This window comes from Hemicordylus capensis, chromosome 1, assembly GCF_027244095.1.
Source record: "Hemicordylus capensis ecotype Gifberg chromosome 1, rHemCap1.1.pri, whole genome shotgun sequence".
Taxonomy (NCBI): Eukaryota; Metazoa; Chordata; class Lepidosauria; order Squamata; family Cordylidae; genus Hemicordylus; species Hemicordylus capensis.
The window spans coordinates 67,085,968-67,100,429 of NC_069657.1; the positions used below are offsets into that span (position 1 = coordinate 67,085,968).

General features: G+C 42.9%; 1 protein-coding gene across 21 annotated transcripts in view; it reads left to right on the forward strand.

The window, feature by feature from the left end:
* Nucleotides 1-14,462, forward strand: part of RYR3 (ryanodine receptor 3) — a 644,727-nt gene that overhangs the window by 239,898 nt on the left and 390,367 nt on the right. For all 21 annotated transcript variants that reach the window (XM_053280309.1, XM_053280347.1, XM_053280383.1 and 18 more), the window contains one exon: nt 4,495-4,687. In XM_053280309.1, the coding sequence (XP_053136284.1) occupies nt 4,495-4,687 (193 nt within the window). The remainder of the gene's footprint in view (nt 1-4,494; nt 4,688-14,462) is intronic.

The following is a 14,462-nucleotide window of genomic DNA, read 5'->3' on the forward strand; positions in this document are numbered from 1 at the left end:
CCTTTCCTCTGTTGACTCCCTTGTGGGGCAGGGACCTGTCCTCTCATCTGTTATAAGGGACTATGCACACACAAAAAGCAGTATATAAATATTTGTTGTATTTGTATATATAGTATTACAAAAATACATAAATAATGAAAGGAAAAGATGCAAGAGATGTTGCATGGTCAGGGATTATTCATTTCAACCCTGAAATCCCCCTCAATAGGCGATGCTCGAGTTCCGTATTTCAGAAGTCATCAGCATGAAGCTAGACTGATAAAGTTGATAGAAGTTGTATGTCAATGCAAAACCTACAGTTCCAGACTCTTAACTTAAGCAGATGGTATTGTGAGGAGTTGTATCCACCCACTTCTCGTTCAACCACATACAACATATAGCCCTCAAAAAGAAGTTAAGAAGTCTGATCCACAACCAACATCCCCACTTGTGGCCAGCCACAATCTGTTCCACAACCAGACATGAAGCAGGCTCTAGTAGATATGGGTAGTGTATGGGAAAGCTCTTTTAGGCTTTTTCTTTTTCACAGTCTTCCCTATGTTTTTATTTTATTTTATTGATATATACCCCTCCTTTCAGTATAAATATATCCAGTGCAGCTTGCACTTAAAAGAATAAAAGCAATAGAATTATATCAGTAACAATAAGAAATTAGAGTAGCCAATAAAATTGTGGCATTAAAACAATCTGACTAACACTGAAAAATAAGGGTTTTACAATTGATCCCAGTTTGATATCCTGGCTTGTTAAGATAAGTTTTTTGCATTTGGTCAAAACAATGTACAGGTGGTCCTCATTATTCATAGGGGTTCAGTTCTTGCCCATGGGCCCGAATACGGAAACTGCAAATAATGAAACTTCGAGTCAATGGGAATTGGGGGGTTAGGTTCCTTGATCTTTACAAAACGGTCCAAAAAGCAGAAATAAAGGGAATAAGAACCTTGCTCTTCAGGCCTCCAGCTCTCCAGAAAGCACCCTCCGCAAACTGCAAATCCACCCAATCTTTGAGAATGTTTTAGAAAATCCTTGGGGGAATTTTTTTAAGAGCCATAGAATGGCTCCATGCTGCAAAATGGTCGTTGGAAAGCACATCAGAAATAATTTCCAGCCACCCAGGGATTGCGGATTGGCAAATTTTGCCTATTTTTAAAATAGCGGCTAAAAAAACTATGTCCATGTGACCCAACCATGAATATGTAAAACTGCGGGTGCCAGGACTTTGAATAATGAGGACCACCTATAGTTCATTAAAAACCACAACCAGAAACTTTCATGTGGGGGGAGGGAGGAAGAGGAGGGACGCATGAACCCAAAGCTTTCCACAGCTTGTACACATAATGACAAACTATGATTTGTCATTATGTCTTAACTGGGCATCGTGTGTCTGCAACTAGGGATGTGCACGGAACCGGTTCGGAGGCCCTTTATGGGCCTCCGAACTGGTTTGAAAGGCAGCCGGTTCTGCCAGTTCCATGGTGGCGGGGTGCTGCTTTAAGAGCGGTGGAGTGTGCACTTACCCCTCCCTCCACTCTTCCCCTGCTAGCACTCCTTTTTTCCAAAGTTAATTGGAGAGGGAACATACCTCCCTACCGCCCCGTTGCCACTGTTGACCGGATACAACCGGAAGTATCTGATGCACCTGCCTGTGCTGGCGCATGTGCACAGCTGCATGGCGGGCATGCCCCCATCCCAGCGTGCACAGGTGCATTGGATACTTCCGGTTGTATCTGGTCAATGGGTGGCATGGAGGTATGCTGCCTCCCCAATTAACTTTGGAAGAAAGGAGTGCTAGCCGGGGAAGAATGGAGGGAGGGGTAAGTGCACCCTCCCCCACTCTTAAAGCAGCACCCCCCCACACCATCAAACCCCCACCACCACCTGATTCCATGGACACACCTATCTGCCACACTGACTATCAGGGAAGGAACAAATAGGCCAACACTTGCTGTCCTGCCACACTAGCACTGAAGTGGTGAAAGTAAGGCTAAGACAACTAATCAACCACTGCAGTGTAGTAAAAAAGAGCATTGACCTGGTTGATTAGTCTCTCCCCACCCCCCACCCCGCTGACACCCATGCTGAGTAAAAGCAAATAATTAGCCTAATATGCCCTGAATGAATGTAACCATTTCTTTCGGTGTTGCACTATGTCCTCATCATATTGATCCCAGATTGGCTGGGATTGTGTAATAAAGAGAGATTCTCCAAGAAATCAGTTGGAGGGAAATTAGATTGGGACAAAAGGAAGTGAACAGGAAAAATGCAACCATTCTCCATGTCAAGAGTATTTTGAGGAGAGTATTTTGGCTCCTTAGAAAGCACACTTTTTGTGCCCTAAACATTTATGAAAATTAAGTGCCCTTCATATTAGATTAATGCTGACAGGGTGCTAAAATAATTAATTTCCTACAGTGAAATACTATGTATGTTTACTCAAATGTAAGCTCCAATATTTTCAGTGTGGTTTACTCCCTGGTAACTGTGCTTTCGATTGCAGCTTTTATTTTATTTGTTTATTTTTTTTCTGTTGAACCTTTTAAAATGCGTCAGGCCAGCTTTTTCTGTTTTGTTCAAGAGCTTTAGCTGCAAGTCACTGAATGTTACTACCATGCAAACCCTATTTAAATTCAAGGGAGTTGTGTAGGTGAACACTTTGTTGTGTTAAATCAAATGGAAAATTGAGCATTTTAAGAAGTGCATGCTATTTGAAATTGAATAACAGGAAAGAAGATAATGAGTTTTCTTTGTATTAGGCTTTGACCTCCAATCTGTAATCCAAAAATAGTTTTTCGCTATGACTATAATTGCTAACATTCTTTCAAAGGGAAAATATATTATATATATATCTTCAATAAAGATAGTTTAAGATTACTGTAAAACATGATAAGATATAGACAATAGAGAATGATGTCATATTGCATCTAGGTTTGAGTTTTGTGTGCAAACAGGAATTTGCTCACAAGTGGGAAGGATGTTTACCATAGTATTAAACCAATTGTAAATAGAGTCAGATTTTTGTTTCTCCACAAACCATATGGGAGCCAGCCAGCCAGGCAGGGCCAGACCACCACCACTCTGCACAGTGCTACTGCAGTCTCTCTCCTTCTCTGATCCAACTTCTTTCTTCTCCTGAGGCAGAAAAGCAATGTCTCGCTCTGCCTCCAAGCAGCCCCTTATATACATTTTCAAACTCCCTCCTTTTGGCCTCCCCTCCCTGCTCCCTCCCCCCAGCCAATGGGGCCACAGTTGCCCCTGCCAGCACTTGATTTGAAAGACAACTAGCCAACCAAGAAGCAAAAAGATTTCAAGCGAACCGGAAGCCAGTGCCAGGAGACCATTCAGTGATAGAAAAGCACAGAGACAAAATGGCACCCGCGAAACAAATTGCTAGTGAATTGATCCATGCAAATTGGGGGTGATTTGATTTGTGATCGAATCAGCCCCTTTATTTAAGGGGTGATTAGATTAGCAAGTAAATCAGCGAATCATCTCTGATACATGGTGGACTGATTCACACATCACTAGCAGATCGATCTGTACACACCTACTATTTCTTATTGGAAGTAGCCTTGAGCATTTTTAATGGAAAAGAGGGTACACACACACACACACACACACACACACACACACACACACACCTCATTATCCACAGATACACCTATCCACAGTCTGGTAAAAGATACTTGACTTTAGCATACATGGGGAAAAACAAAAACATTGACTTTGTGTATCCGTGGGTTGAAGGTGGCCGGAAATAATTGCAGAGGCCATCTCTGCCCACTATTTTGTTTCTAGGAGCCACAAAATGCCCCCTGTTTTTTAAATAAAACAAAACCCAGCTATTTGGGGGCATTTTGGGCATTTGGGGGGCACAATGTGATGTGGGGGGAGCAGCAAAACTTGGTAAGGAGCTTCCTTCCATGTTTCCCTCCCAAAATATTTGGCTGAAAATCAGCATTTATTCGCATTTTCCTGGCAACCAGAAACCTAACCCCAATGCCTCATTGAAATGATGCCTCAATATTCGCGGTTTCCGTATCCTTGGTACAACCGAAGAACAGAACCCCCCGCAAGTATTGAGGTCCTCCTGTACATAAATATGGTTTGTAAGTGTAATGTGGCTGCAAAAGGATAAATGCTATTTGGATATAGCATTTAAGGTATATGGATGAATGATAGGCACAGGGGATTGAATGAGTGTTAACATAGTGTAAAGTGTTGACGAAGCCCTCTCTGATAGCACATAGCTACAGAAGTCACAAGTGATATGCTAAGTTTAAGCACTATTCTGACATGTATAATTTTAAACAGTGTTTCTCTCATTTCCTAAACTAGAAGAACTTGCAAGCGGGGTGAAGGGGCAAGATCATATTTTGTATTGGGGGGGGGGAATGATTTGGTATCATAAAAATCTCACAAGTCTTCACTAATACAGTTTCTTCTCTTTGTTTACACTGTCATAACCTTTTGTTTATATGACTCTTTAATTACTAGGTCGAGTATCCAGAGCAGTTGCATCTGTAAATCAGCATTTGCTAGCATCTGATGACGTGGTCAGCTGTTGCCTGGATTTAGGGGCACCCAGCATTTCTTTCCGCATTAATGGGCAGCCTGTGCAAGGAATGTTTGAGAACTTTACCACTGATGGACTTTTTTTCCCTGTGGTGAGCTTCTCAGCAGGTGTCAAGTAAGTACATCTTCCCTTCAGATTAATGTTTTGATGTTTTTTGTCAGGCGACTTCATTGAATGCCTCCTAATGTTGTACATGGCCACTGCATCCTACTGCTGAAGAACTTCCCAACTGTCAATCATGAAAAGAAAAACAATTTTGTGTCAAAATCTTGAGTCATAGATAATGGACAATGAAATATAGAATCTTTGATACTTCTTGGCTTTGGTGTGACTCATTCCCAGGTTGGGACTGAGTGAAGACACTATGATCTGATGATTTTTGTGTGCCCTATGTGAAATTATTTTGGGTTCTATCATTTATCAGTGGACAAGTTTCTACACGTAGCACTCCATTTGGCACTAACTGAAATCTTGACAGCATCAACAAGAGGTCAAACTCTCTTCTCACATGCAGTAAAAGGATTCAAGGAACACTGATGAATCAGTATGACACTCTGAGCACTCAGTGCTCAGTTGTATACAATAATAAGATCTTTGAGATTCAAGAGTGTTAATTTGGTACCTTTTGCCAAACCTAGTATTCTTTTAAAATTATGAATACCATCCATTGTGTTTTTTTCCACAGTCTGAGGAGCTCATCCTCCAATTGTATGGGTTGAGCACTGAGCATGCTCTAACAGTCAGGACCTGACCTTTTGAACTGTAAGTGTGGTTAGCTTCCTGCCTGGAAGGTCGCAAACCCCAGTTCTGGGACTGTTGCACTCGATACAAAGGGTAAAAAGATTATATACTGATTCAAGAGAAAAAAAGTGGAGAAAGGATACAACATACAGAAGGCAGGACAAAGCCTACAAAGCCAACTATGCTGGAAGTTGTCCCCTCCCACAAAGTGGCCCTCCTGTGCAGAGAGAAAAAGAAGAAGGCATCCTAGAGCGGGCTGGACGAGCTCCTCAGCTGTGAAAAGGAACCCTTAAGCCAAAGGGTTTCCGCCCCCTCCCAACAGCCTGAGGAGCTCATCCTTCAATCGTATAAGCATAGTAGGGAGGGGAAGGATGCCTATTAGACTATTTGCTGAAGAACAGTTTGTCTGAGAATGGCCTGAGCCACACAAAAGGAAGACATTTTAGAGTGCTTAATGAAGGGCGTAATGGATGACCACATAGTCGCCTTACAGATTTCCAGGAGCGAAGAAGGCAGCAGACGTCGTGGCACTGCGAGTGGAGTCCACGGTGATGCCCCTAGGCACTGCAAGATTGAGGGCTTGGTAAGCCAGGTTAATGCAAGACTTGATACAGTTAACCAAGGTGTTAGAGATTTTTGGCTTTCAGGGAAGACTGGTGAAAGGACACAAAGAGGGAGACAGAATGGTGAATTGTTTTGGTCCTACGTAAGTAGATGCGAAGAACCCGCTAGATGTCTACAGTGTGCCAAACCCATTCCTTGGGATGGGCCGGAGAGGGACAGAAGGATGGTAGCACAATATCTTGAGAGTGATGGAATTCAGTGTTGACTTTGGGCAAAAGGGTGGGATCCAGTTTCAGGACCACTGTGTCCGGCTGAAATATGCATAGCTCCTTACGGACTGAAAGGACCCCCAGTTTGGAGACCCTATGGGTTGAAGTAATAGTCACCAAGAAGAGCACTTTGAATGAGAAGAGCTTGAAAGGCAAATCTGTCAGAAGCTCGAATGGTTCCCTGGTGAGAGCATTCAGCACCTTGTTCAGGTTCCACGACAGGAACCTGTGGATGGTGGGATGGGTGAGATTTGTAGTCCCCTTCAGGAATTGCCTGAGATGCAGATTTTGCAAGGTTAGGGAAAGGACTGAGGAAATTGCTGATGTCTTCCAATTGAGAGTGCTAGGGTGTAGCCCCATGTTTAGGCTGGTCTGGAGAAATGCCAACACCTTGGCCACCCCTGCCTGGAGGGGGTTGACCTGTTTCCTATGAGCCCATCTGGAGAACACCACCCATGAAGCTTGGTAAATACAGTTCATCAAGGGGTGTCTGGATGCGAGGATAGTCTCCTGGATGGCCTTAGAGTAACCCTTGCATACTAGGACATTGTGCTCAACCTCCAGGCACAGAGTTGGAGCCACTGAAGTTCTGAATGAAGAATGGGCCCCTGAGCTAGAAGATCTGGCCAAAGAGGAAGCTGCATGTGGACTGAGAGAGAGGTTCTGGAGGTCAGAGAACCAAGGCCTCCATGGGCAAAAGGGGGCTATTAGTATGAGCTCCGCTCTCTCCACCCACAGTTTCCTGAGAGTCTTCCCGATGGCAGCTGTTGGGGAAAGGCATAAAATAGGCCAGGTGTCCAAGGGGCCTTCAGTGCGTCCATCGCTTCTGCCCGGGGGTCAAAGAAGCAGGAGAAGAACTTTGGCAGGAGATAGTTGTGGGGAGAGGCAAATAGATACACTTCCAGCTCCCCAGAGTGCTGTATGATTTGGAGGAATACTACTGGATGAAGCAGCCACTCCACTTGGTCATTGGTCTGGTGACTGAGCCAATAGGCCTGGGAGTTGGCTGTGCCTTGTAGATGCTCGGTAGATATCTATGTTAGGTGCTTCTCTGCCCATTGGAACAGCTGGTGAGACTCTCTCATGAGGGCTCTGTACTTGGTGCCACCCAGGCGGTCGATGTGCAACTTCGTTGCAATGTTGTCTGTGCGGACTAGAATATCTGCATGGTGGATGATGGGGAGAAACTGTAGTAGAGCTAGGCGAACTGCACGCAACTCCAGACAGTTTATGTTGTGTCGTTTCTTGCAGGATGACCTTTCCCCATGAGCTTATTGATCCTCGCAACGGGCTCCTGATTCCATCAGACTCACATCTGTAGTGAGAATGAGCTGTACTGGGTTCACCAGAGGAAGGCCCTGGAGCATGGCTGGCAACAGCCACCATAGCAGGGACTGTCGAACAGACCATGTCAGATGTGTTTACTTGTGTAAACATGTCATGATATTCTCCTGGAGTGGGAAGAGCAGCCATTGTAGAGGCCAGGAATGCCACCGGACCCATGGTATGCATTCTATGCACGCAATCATGGACCCGAGCAGTTACACCAACAGCATCAGGTCTGCAGAAGTTCTGTCCAGAAATGGCTGGATAAGGAAGGCTAGCATATCATAGTGGTTAGAGTATTGGACTAGGACTGGGAAGACCCGAGTTCGAATCCCCATCCAACCATGCAACTCACTGGGTGACTCTGGGCCAGTCATGTATCTCTCAGCCTAACCTACCTCACAGGGTTGTTGTGAAGATAAAAATAACCATGTACACCACCACTCTGAGCTCCTCGGAGGAAGAGCAGGATAGAAGTGTAAAATAAATAAATAACTTCTTGCAGCGCTGAGAAGCAGTGTATCACCTGCTGTACTTGATGGGGGAACTGGTGCTCTGATCAGGAGGTTGTTCAGCTATGGGTGTATATGGACTCCGTTCATCCTGAGGTGTGCTACTAGGGCCACCACCAACTAGATGAAGGTTATCAGGGCTGAGGAGAGCCCAAAGGGGAGAGCCCTTTACTGGTAATGGCTGCCATTGTAGCAAAAACTGAGGAAGCAATGGTGCCCTGGAAGGATAGGAATATGGAGGTAAGCCTCAGCAAGGTTGCTAGATACCAGGAAGTCTTGAGGGGAATGGCCTCCTTGATGGTGCACAGGGACTCCATGCAGAATTTGCATTTTCAAATGAAGTGACTGAGTCGTTTGAGATCCAGAACTGCCCTCCAAGACTTGTCCTTCTTTGGCACTAGAAATAAAATGGAGTAAACACTGCATTTTAATTTGTTCAATGGTATTGGTTTGATGGCTTTGATCTGAACCAAAAGGAGGGTGGCTTGTTTCATTCTCAGACGTTTGATCAGATTCTTTGACTTTAGGGACACAATGTGATTGGGGGGCTAGGAGAGAAAATCCAGTGCATATCTGTGGGCGATAATGGCTTCCCACTGATGGTAGAAGTGGAGAAGCCTGCCACCGACTGGAAGGTAGTCATTGTTTGTGGGATGGTTGGGTGGCAGAAGGGGGAAGGATTTATTAGAGCACCCCCTGAAGGTGCCTCCTTCTTGCTGCTGCCACTGGTTGCGCCAGGTGTGCTTGTAGTTAGAACTGCGGTTGTCTGTGGATGTAGTTGGTGGTGGTCTAGATAAGTTCCTGGAGGAAGTGTGCTGCTGCTGCTGCTCAGAGTAGTTTGCAGCTGTAGCCAGAGCGGAGGTAAGCACCTATCAATTTGGGCTTAAAGGTGCCTCTCACAGCCCCAGCCCTCGCCCCCTTGCAGTGCCTGCACTGGCCACTCCTGACCCAGCCACAGTTAAGTAATCTTTTAACATGTGCTTAACTCTTCCTTCAAAAATCAGCAGGATGTTAAAGTGCCTTAAAGAGATTGAGATTGAGATAGATAGAGAGAGAGAGAGCGCATCACTTGTGCTAGATGAAGTCATGTCTGCTTTCATGAGGCTTTGACACTTTCTGCCAGTTCCCCTTCCTTCAGCAACCCACTGTGCCACATCTCATGTTACTCCGGAGGATCCCCTGACCCTCCCGCTTTTGTTGGATAAAAGAGGCTTCAGCAAGAGAGAGGAGGTGGGAAAGCCCTGTTGCATGCATGAAGTTCCACCTTTAACTTTTCTAGATCTAAGCCATGGATGACAATGATATTTCACAGTGGCCTAATGTGGCTTATCATAATACCAACAACTGAATATAAGAACTCACATTTTTCAAGCTTGAATTCTTCTGGAAAGATCCATTAAACAAGAATCCAAATTGGGGGTGGGGGGAATTAGATAGATTATGAGGGTTTAAAAATCTAATTTATACTTTCTGTCTTAGAAGACGTTATTCAATGGGAAAACTCACATAAAAGAAAGTCTTTTTCATAAGGCTGTCTACTTTTGAAAATTATCTCTGATATAATCTGAGAAGGAACTGAATCCCAGAGAAAAGGACCTTTGAAAGGAAAGGGGGAAATCAGTTTGTTTGGCTGCTAAGCATTGCAGACCATGACTCTTTGTGATAAAAGAATCCTTAGGGCTGATTCTCACATTATTAATGTGTCAGTGAAGGATACACTTTGTAACTTTGCCACCTCATTTTTACATAGAAAGGCCTTTGACTGAAATAGCTCCCACATGAACATCTCCAGAGTTATCCTTTGTATTAAACCTACTTTGGTAACTGTAGATTTCAGACTAATGACTTCTTGAATGAAAAATGAGGTGGTAAAATCATTGTGGGCAGACTGTATATCTCAAAAATAAATGTGTGAGCTGTTCCAGTAGTTGTGTTGGGTGGCCATTGGAAACCTAGTGACAGTTTGATGTGGCAAGCCATTTGAGCACTTTCCACATGCAGTCTATCCATTTTGACTACTCCATGACAAGCTGCTCAAAGGGAAGGGGTGTTATGTGAGGTCTCAGGAGGAGTCTGGCTCCAAGCAGCAGGTTTCTTCATGGCTGCTATTTATAATTCAAACAAGCAAACAAAAGTATCCAGCCAACAGGGCCAAACAATGTGTTTAAAGTATCATCTAGTTGTGTCTTTAAAGTTAACTAAATACACTACAAATTTATAAATCCATTAAAAGTTGATTAGTAAATAGTTTGAAATTCTAATAGATGGTCAAAATTGTGTAAAGCTTCCTAAAATATAGTAGTAGAAAGGCTTGAAAATATATATAATTCATTTTTGAGCAATTTTAAATCTAGAAATGATTTAAGGTATATTTGCCCATTACTTCACAAAATGCTAAGTCTAAAAACATTTACTGTAAAACTTATTCTCAGTTGTAAATCTGCTTTGAAATGCTGATGAAATAATTGTATTTTGAACCTGCTGAATTGTTTAGTCTGAGAAAAGGGGTTGATACCATGGTATAGACATCATAAAGCTATAATTAGCTTCCTTTTTATACTGTTACGTGGCACAGATGATCAAGGAAAGTGCTAAACAAGCATATCTATCTCAAGAATTCTGTTTCTGGAAATTCATCAATATGTATTTAATCTGGATATATAAATGCATTACATACTGAGAAATAAAGCCAAAGACAAACATGCAATTAGCTCTTCAGCAGATTCATCTATCTCACTAGCTAAGAGGATTTGGGAAACTCAAGGGTCCAGATGTATTGACATGAAAAGTCAACATCTTTGAGATAAATGGGTTGTGCATTGGTAATTGAACAGGTGGTATGTTAAACAGAGACAGCCCTGCAGTGCCACTATTTGAAACTGACATAGAGTCACTTAAAAAGAAAGTATTTGATTTTTTGAAGCTGATCCTAGGAACATAATGTAAAATGTCTAGAAATGTCATTGCAGTTGTTCAGACAGTTGGGGAACAGTCCTAGCAAAACACGTTAAAATGAATGTTATGACTATTTGTGTCAGTTCTAGTATGGATCTGGTGTTCTATATTAGCTAAATATTATGTATAACCTTTTGAATAAACTTTGGCTCAGTAGTCTTGTACTTCTCTAATTAACTGATACTAACAACATATCAGTGTCAGAAGCCCTTACTGTGCATTTGCTACTTTATTTGGAAAACAAATAATGAAACAAATTGTGTAGATTAATTAACTTAAACTTTATCTAGAAACTCTCCATCATGAACAATTAATTTATTTGAAATCAGGATCAATTAGATATAAATCATTGGTTTAAATCTTGATTTAAATCACCAAGAGAAAAACCTAAATCACTAAATCAGTTTATATCACTGATTTAAGTCAAGTTTTCCATGGATACATCTTTATCTTTTTCTTAAACAATGGTGCAAATCTGATAACTGATATGTTAATTTGCAACTCGGTAGAGCACTTACAACACCTAGGAGGGTGTGATAACTTGATTTTGCTAATTTAGGAAATACGGATGGACCTTGGTTTCCATGTGGGTTCCGTTCCCCACAAATTCCATGGATGCTGTCAGGTAATGGATTAAAAGGACACAGTCAACTTTAACTGTGACTGTGGGATTAAAGTCTGTGGGATTGGTGGGGTTAGGTTCCCGGAGGGTTGAAAATTTAAGAATGTGCATGAACCAATTCGGCACCTCCTCTAGGAAGTGCCAACTGGCTCGGGTGCCAGCATATGAACCACTTCAGTGGGGTAGGGAGCAATTCCCTTAAAAAGCAGGGATGTTGCACCTTACCTACTTGTCCCTGCCCCACTGCTTTTCCGCCAGTGGTGCCCAGTCTCCAAAAGGCTGTGCATGGCTGTGGCACTGTTCCCGCAGCACTGCAGAACAGCGCTGCAGCCACATTATAGAACATCGCTGTTGCAGCGCACAGCATTGTGGAGAGTGGGTGCCACCTGCAGAAAAGCAGCAGGGCAGGGACAAGCAGGTAAGGAGCTCCTTACTTGCTTTCTAAGGGAACCACTCCCCGTCCTGCTGGTGGATGCCCGAGGTGTTTGTGCACTTTGCACATCACTATGAAAACTGTGGGAGGTGGGTTTCTCCCCCTCTCGTTACACTAGAACCAGGGATCGTCCAATGAAACGGATTGCCAAAAAATTCAGAACCAACAAAAGGAAGTACTTTTTCACACAATGCATAATCAACCTATGGAATTATCTGCCACAAGACGTGACAGTCAACATCCTGGATTGCTCTAAGAGGGGATTAGATAAATTCATGGAGGACAGGTCTATTAGACAAATTCATGGAGGACAGGTCTATCGATGGCTATTAGTCTGAGGGCGATAGGCCACCTCCAGTCTCAGAGGCAAGATGCCTCTAAATACCAGTTTCAGGGGAGTAACAGTAGGAGAGAGGGTATGCCTCAGCCTGTGGGCTACCCAGAGGCATCTGGTGGACCACTGTGTGAAACAGGATTCTGGACTAGATAGGCCTTGAGCCTTATCCAGCAAGGATGTTCTTATCCAGCAGTGCCCCTCAAAAGTCCAAATTCTTCCCTTCTTTAGCAGGAAAAGGGTTTTTTAAAAAACTAAATGAGCCATCCCCATACTGCAGATATGCAAAATTAACCCTGTTTTTAACTCTCCCACCCCACCCCACCCGCGTATGTTGAGGATGAGTGACAGTTATCCAACCACAGATACACGAAACCACAGATAATGAGTCTGCACATAGCAAGGTCTACCTGGCTGTTTTTTACCTGGATGGTTTTTTAAACATAACTGATACCTTATTTCCCGTGTCAAGCTGTAGATGCAGCAGTACATTAGGAATGGTATGAAGTAGATCAAACAGAACGTTTCACATTTGCAATTGCAGCAGTCTCCTGAGTTGCCTAAGCTGCCCTTACAATTCCTAATTAGTGTAATGCTTCTTTCTACTCCACTTTCTTTTCTATATTGTATTTCTGTCTTAACTAATTCCTCTGCTTTGGCCCAGCCCCATCACAAACAGCAATCCTACTATCTAGCCTGTATCTTTGCACAGGTAATTTTAGTCAGCTTAGAAACAAACTTAAAAGCTTAGAAATTTCCAGAAGCAAGAACTGGTAGTTATTGGGAAGTGCTAGCAGATTAGAGCCATTTTTATGAGATGAAACTGTGAAATCAATGCCAATGTTTGTTGGTTTGGTAGGTAACTCAATGTACGCGATAGAGCCATTAATTCATTTTTAAGAAAGTGTAAGTATAATTGTAACATGTTTGTGATGAGATTTAATTTTAACCATGTTATTTTTAAATGAGAAAATAGGTATTTTATTTACAATTTTTACAACAAAATAAAAAAATCTGATTTAAAATTTTAAAATCAGTTTTGTTAAAAATTTTAACAAAAAACAATCAATTTTAAATTTTTTAGAAATGAAAGGAACAAAATCAATCCCCTCCACAGGAACAGAAGCTTAGATTAGGGTAATTTAGAAAGGATACAAAATATTTAGCATATTAGGGCAAAATATTAGGGCAATTTAGAAAGGGTACAAAATATTCAGCACAAATTCTCCAGCCGGTCTGAACAAGGAAGCAATAAAACCACATAAACCTGCAAAGAGGTGTTCAGTTTAAAGCCCTAAAAGCTTTGAAAAGCCAAAATAGCAGTTTTCTCACACTGCACATAGCAGAATTGTGAGTGCATTTCATTAAATATCTCACCAATTGGTGATCTACAGAAGGAGCGTGATTCTGCTGATCCTTTTGGTTCTCTTGGCGGCTTTCTATATCATTGACCATGGTATCCTGCTAGGTTGCTTGAATTGTCAGGCCTTTGTTCGATGACTCGAAAGAGGAGAAGGAGGCAGTGAATTTACTTGAGGATCCAGAGGGCCAGATTTATGATCAGAGTGAGGAGGCACTCGAGGAGGGCTTGGTGCAGGAGGCAGAGCAGAGTGATGAATCCCAGGAGGAAATCTCACTGCCAGTGTTATCTCCCAGGGCACGCATGCATGAGAAGCGGTGTGACCAAATCAAGGAGTTGAGAAGCTGCAGTCACTTGCAGCATGCATGAGACTAATTGAAGGCAGCAGAATGGGCAGAGCACTGATTGGTTCCAGCTGGCAACCTGCTATAAATTCTGCAGCTTCCGCCACGCTGCTGGAGACAACTCGTCAGACAGCCTTGATACCTCCCTTATGTTTTAATCTGTACAGCGCCTAGAGATTTCTATATTAGGCAGTATAGAACTTCTGCCTCTGACAGTGATGACATCCAAGAGGAGGAGAGCTGGTCTTGTGGTAGCAAGCATGACTTGTCACCTTAGCTAAGCAGGGTCTGCCCTGCTTGCATTTGAATGGAAGACTACATGTGAGCTACTTAAGATATTCCCCTTAAGGTATAGAACCACTCTGGGAAGAGCACCTAGGTTCCAAGTTCACTTTCTGGCATCTCCAAGATAGGGCTGGAAAGAGATTT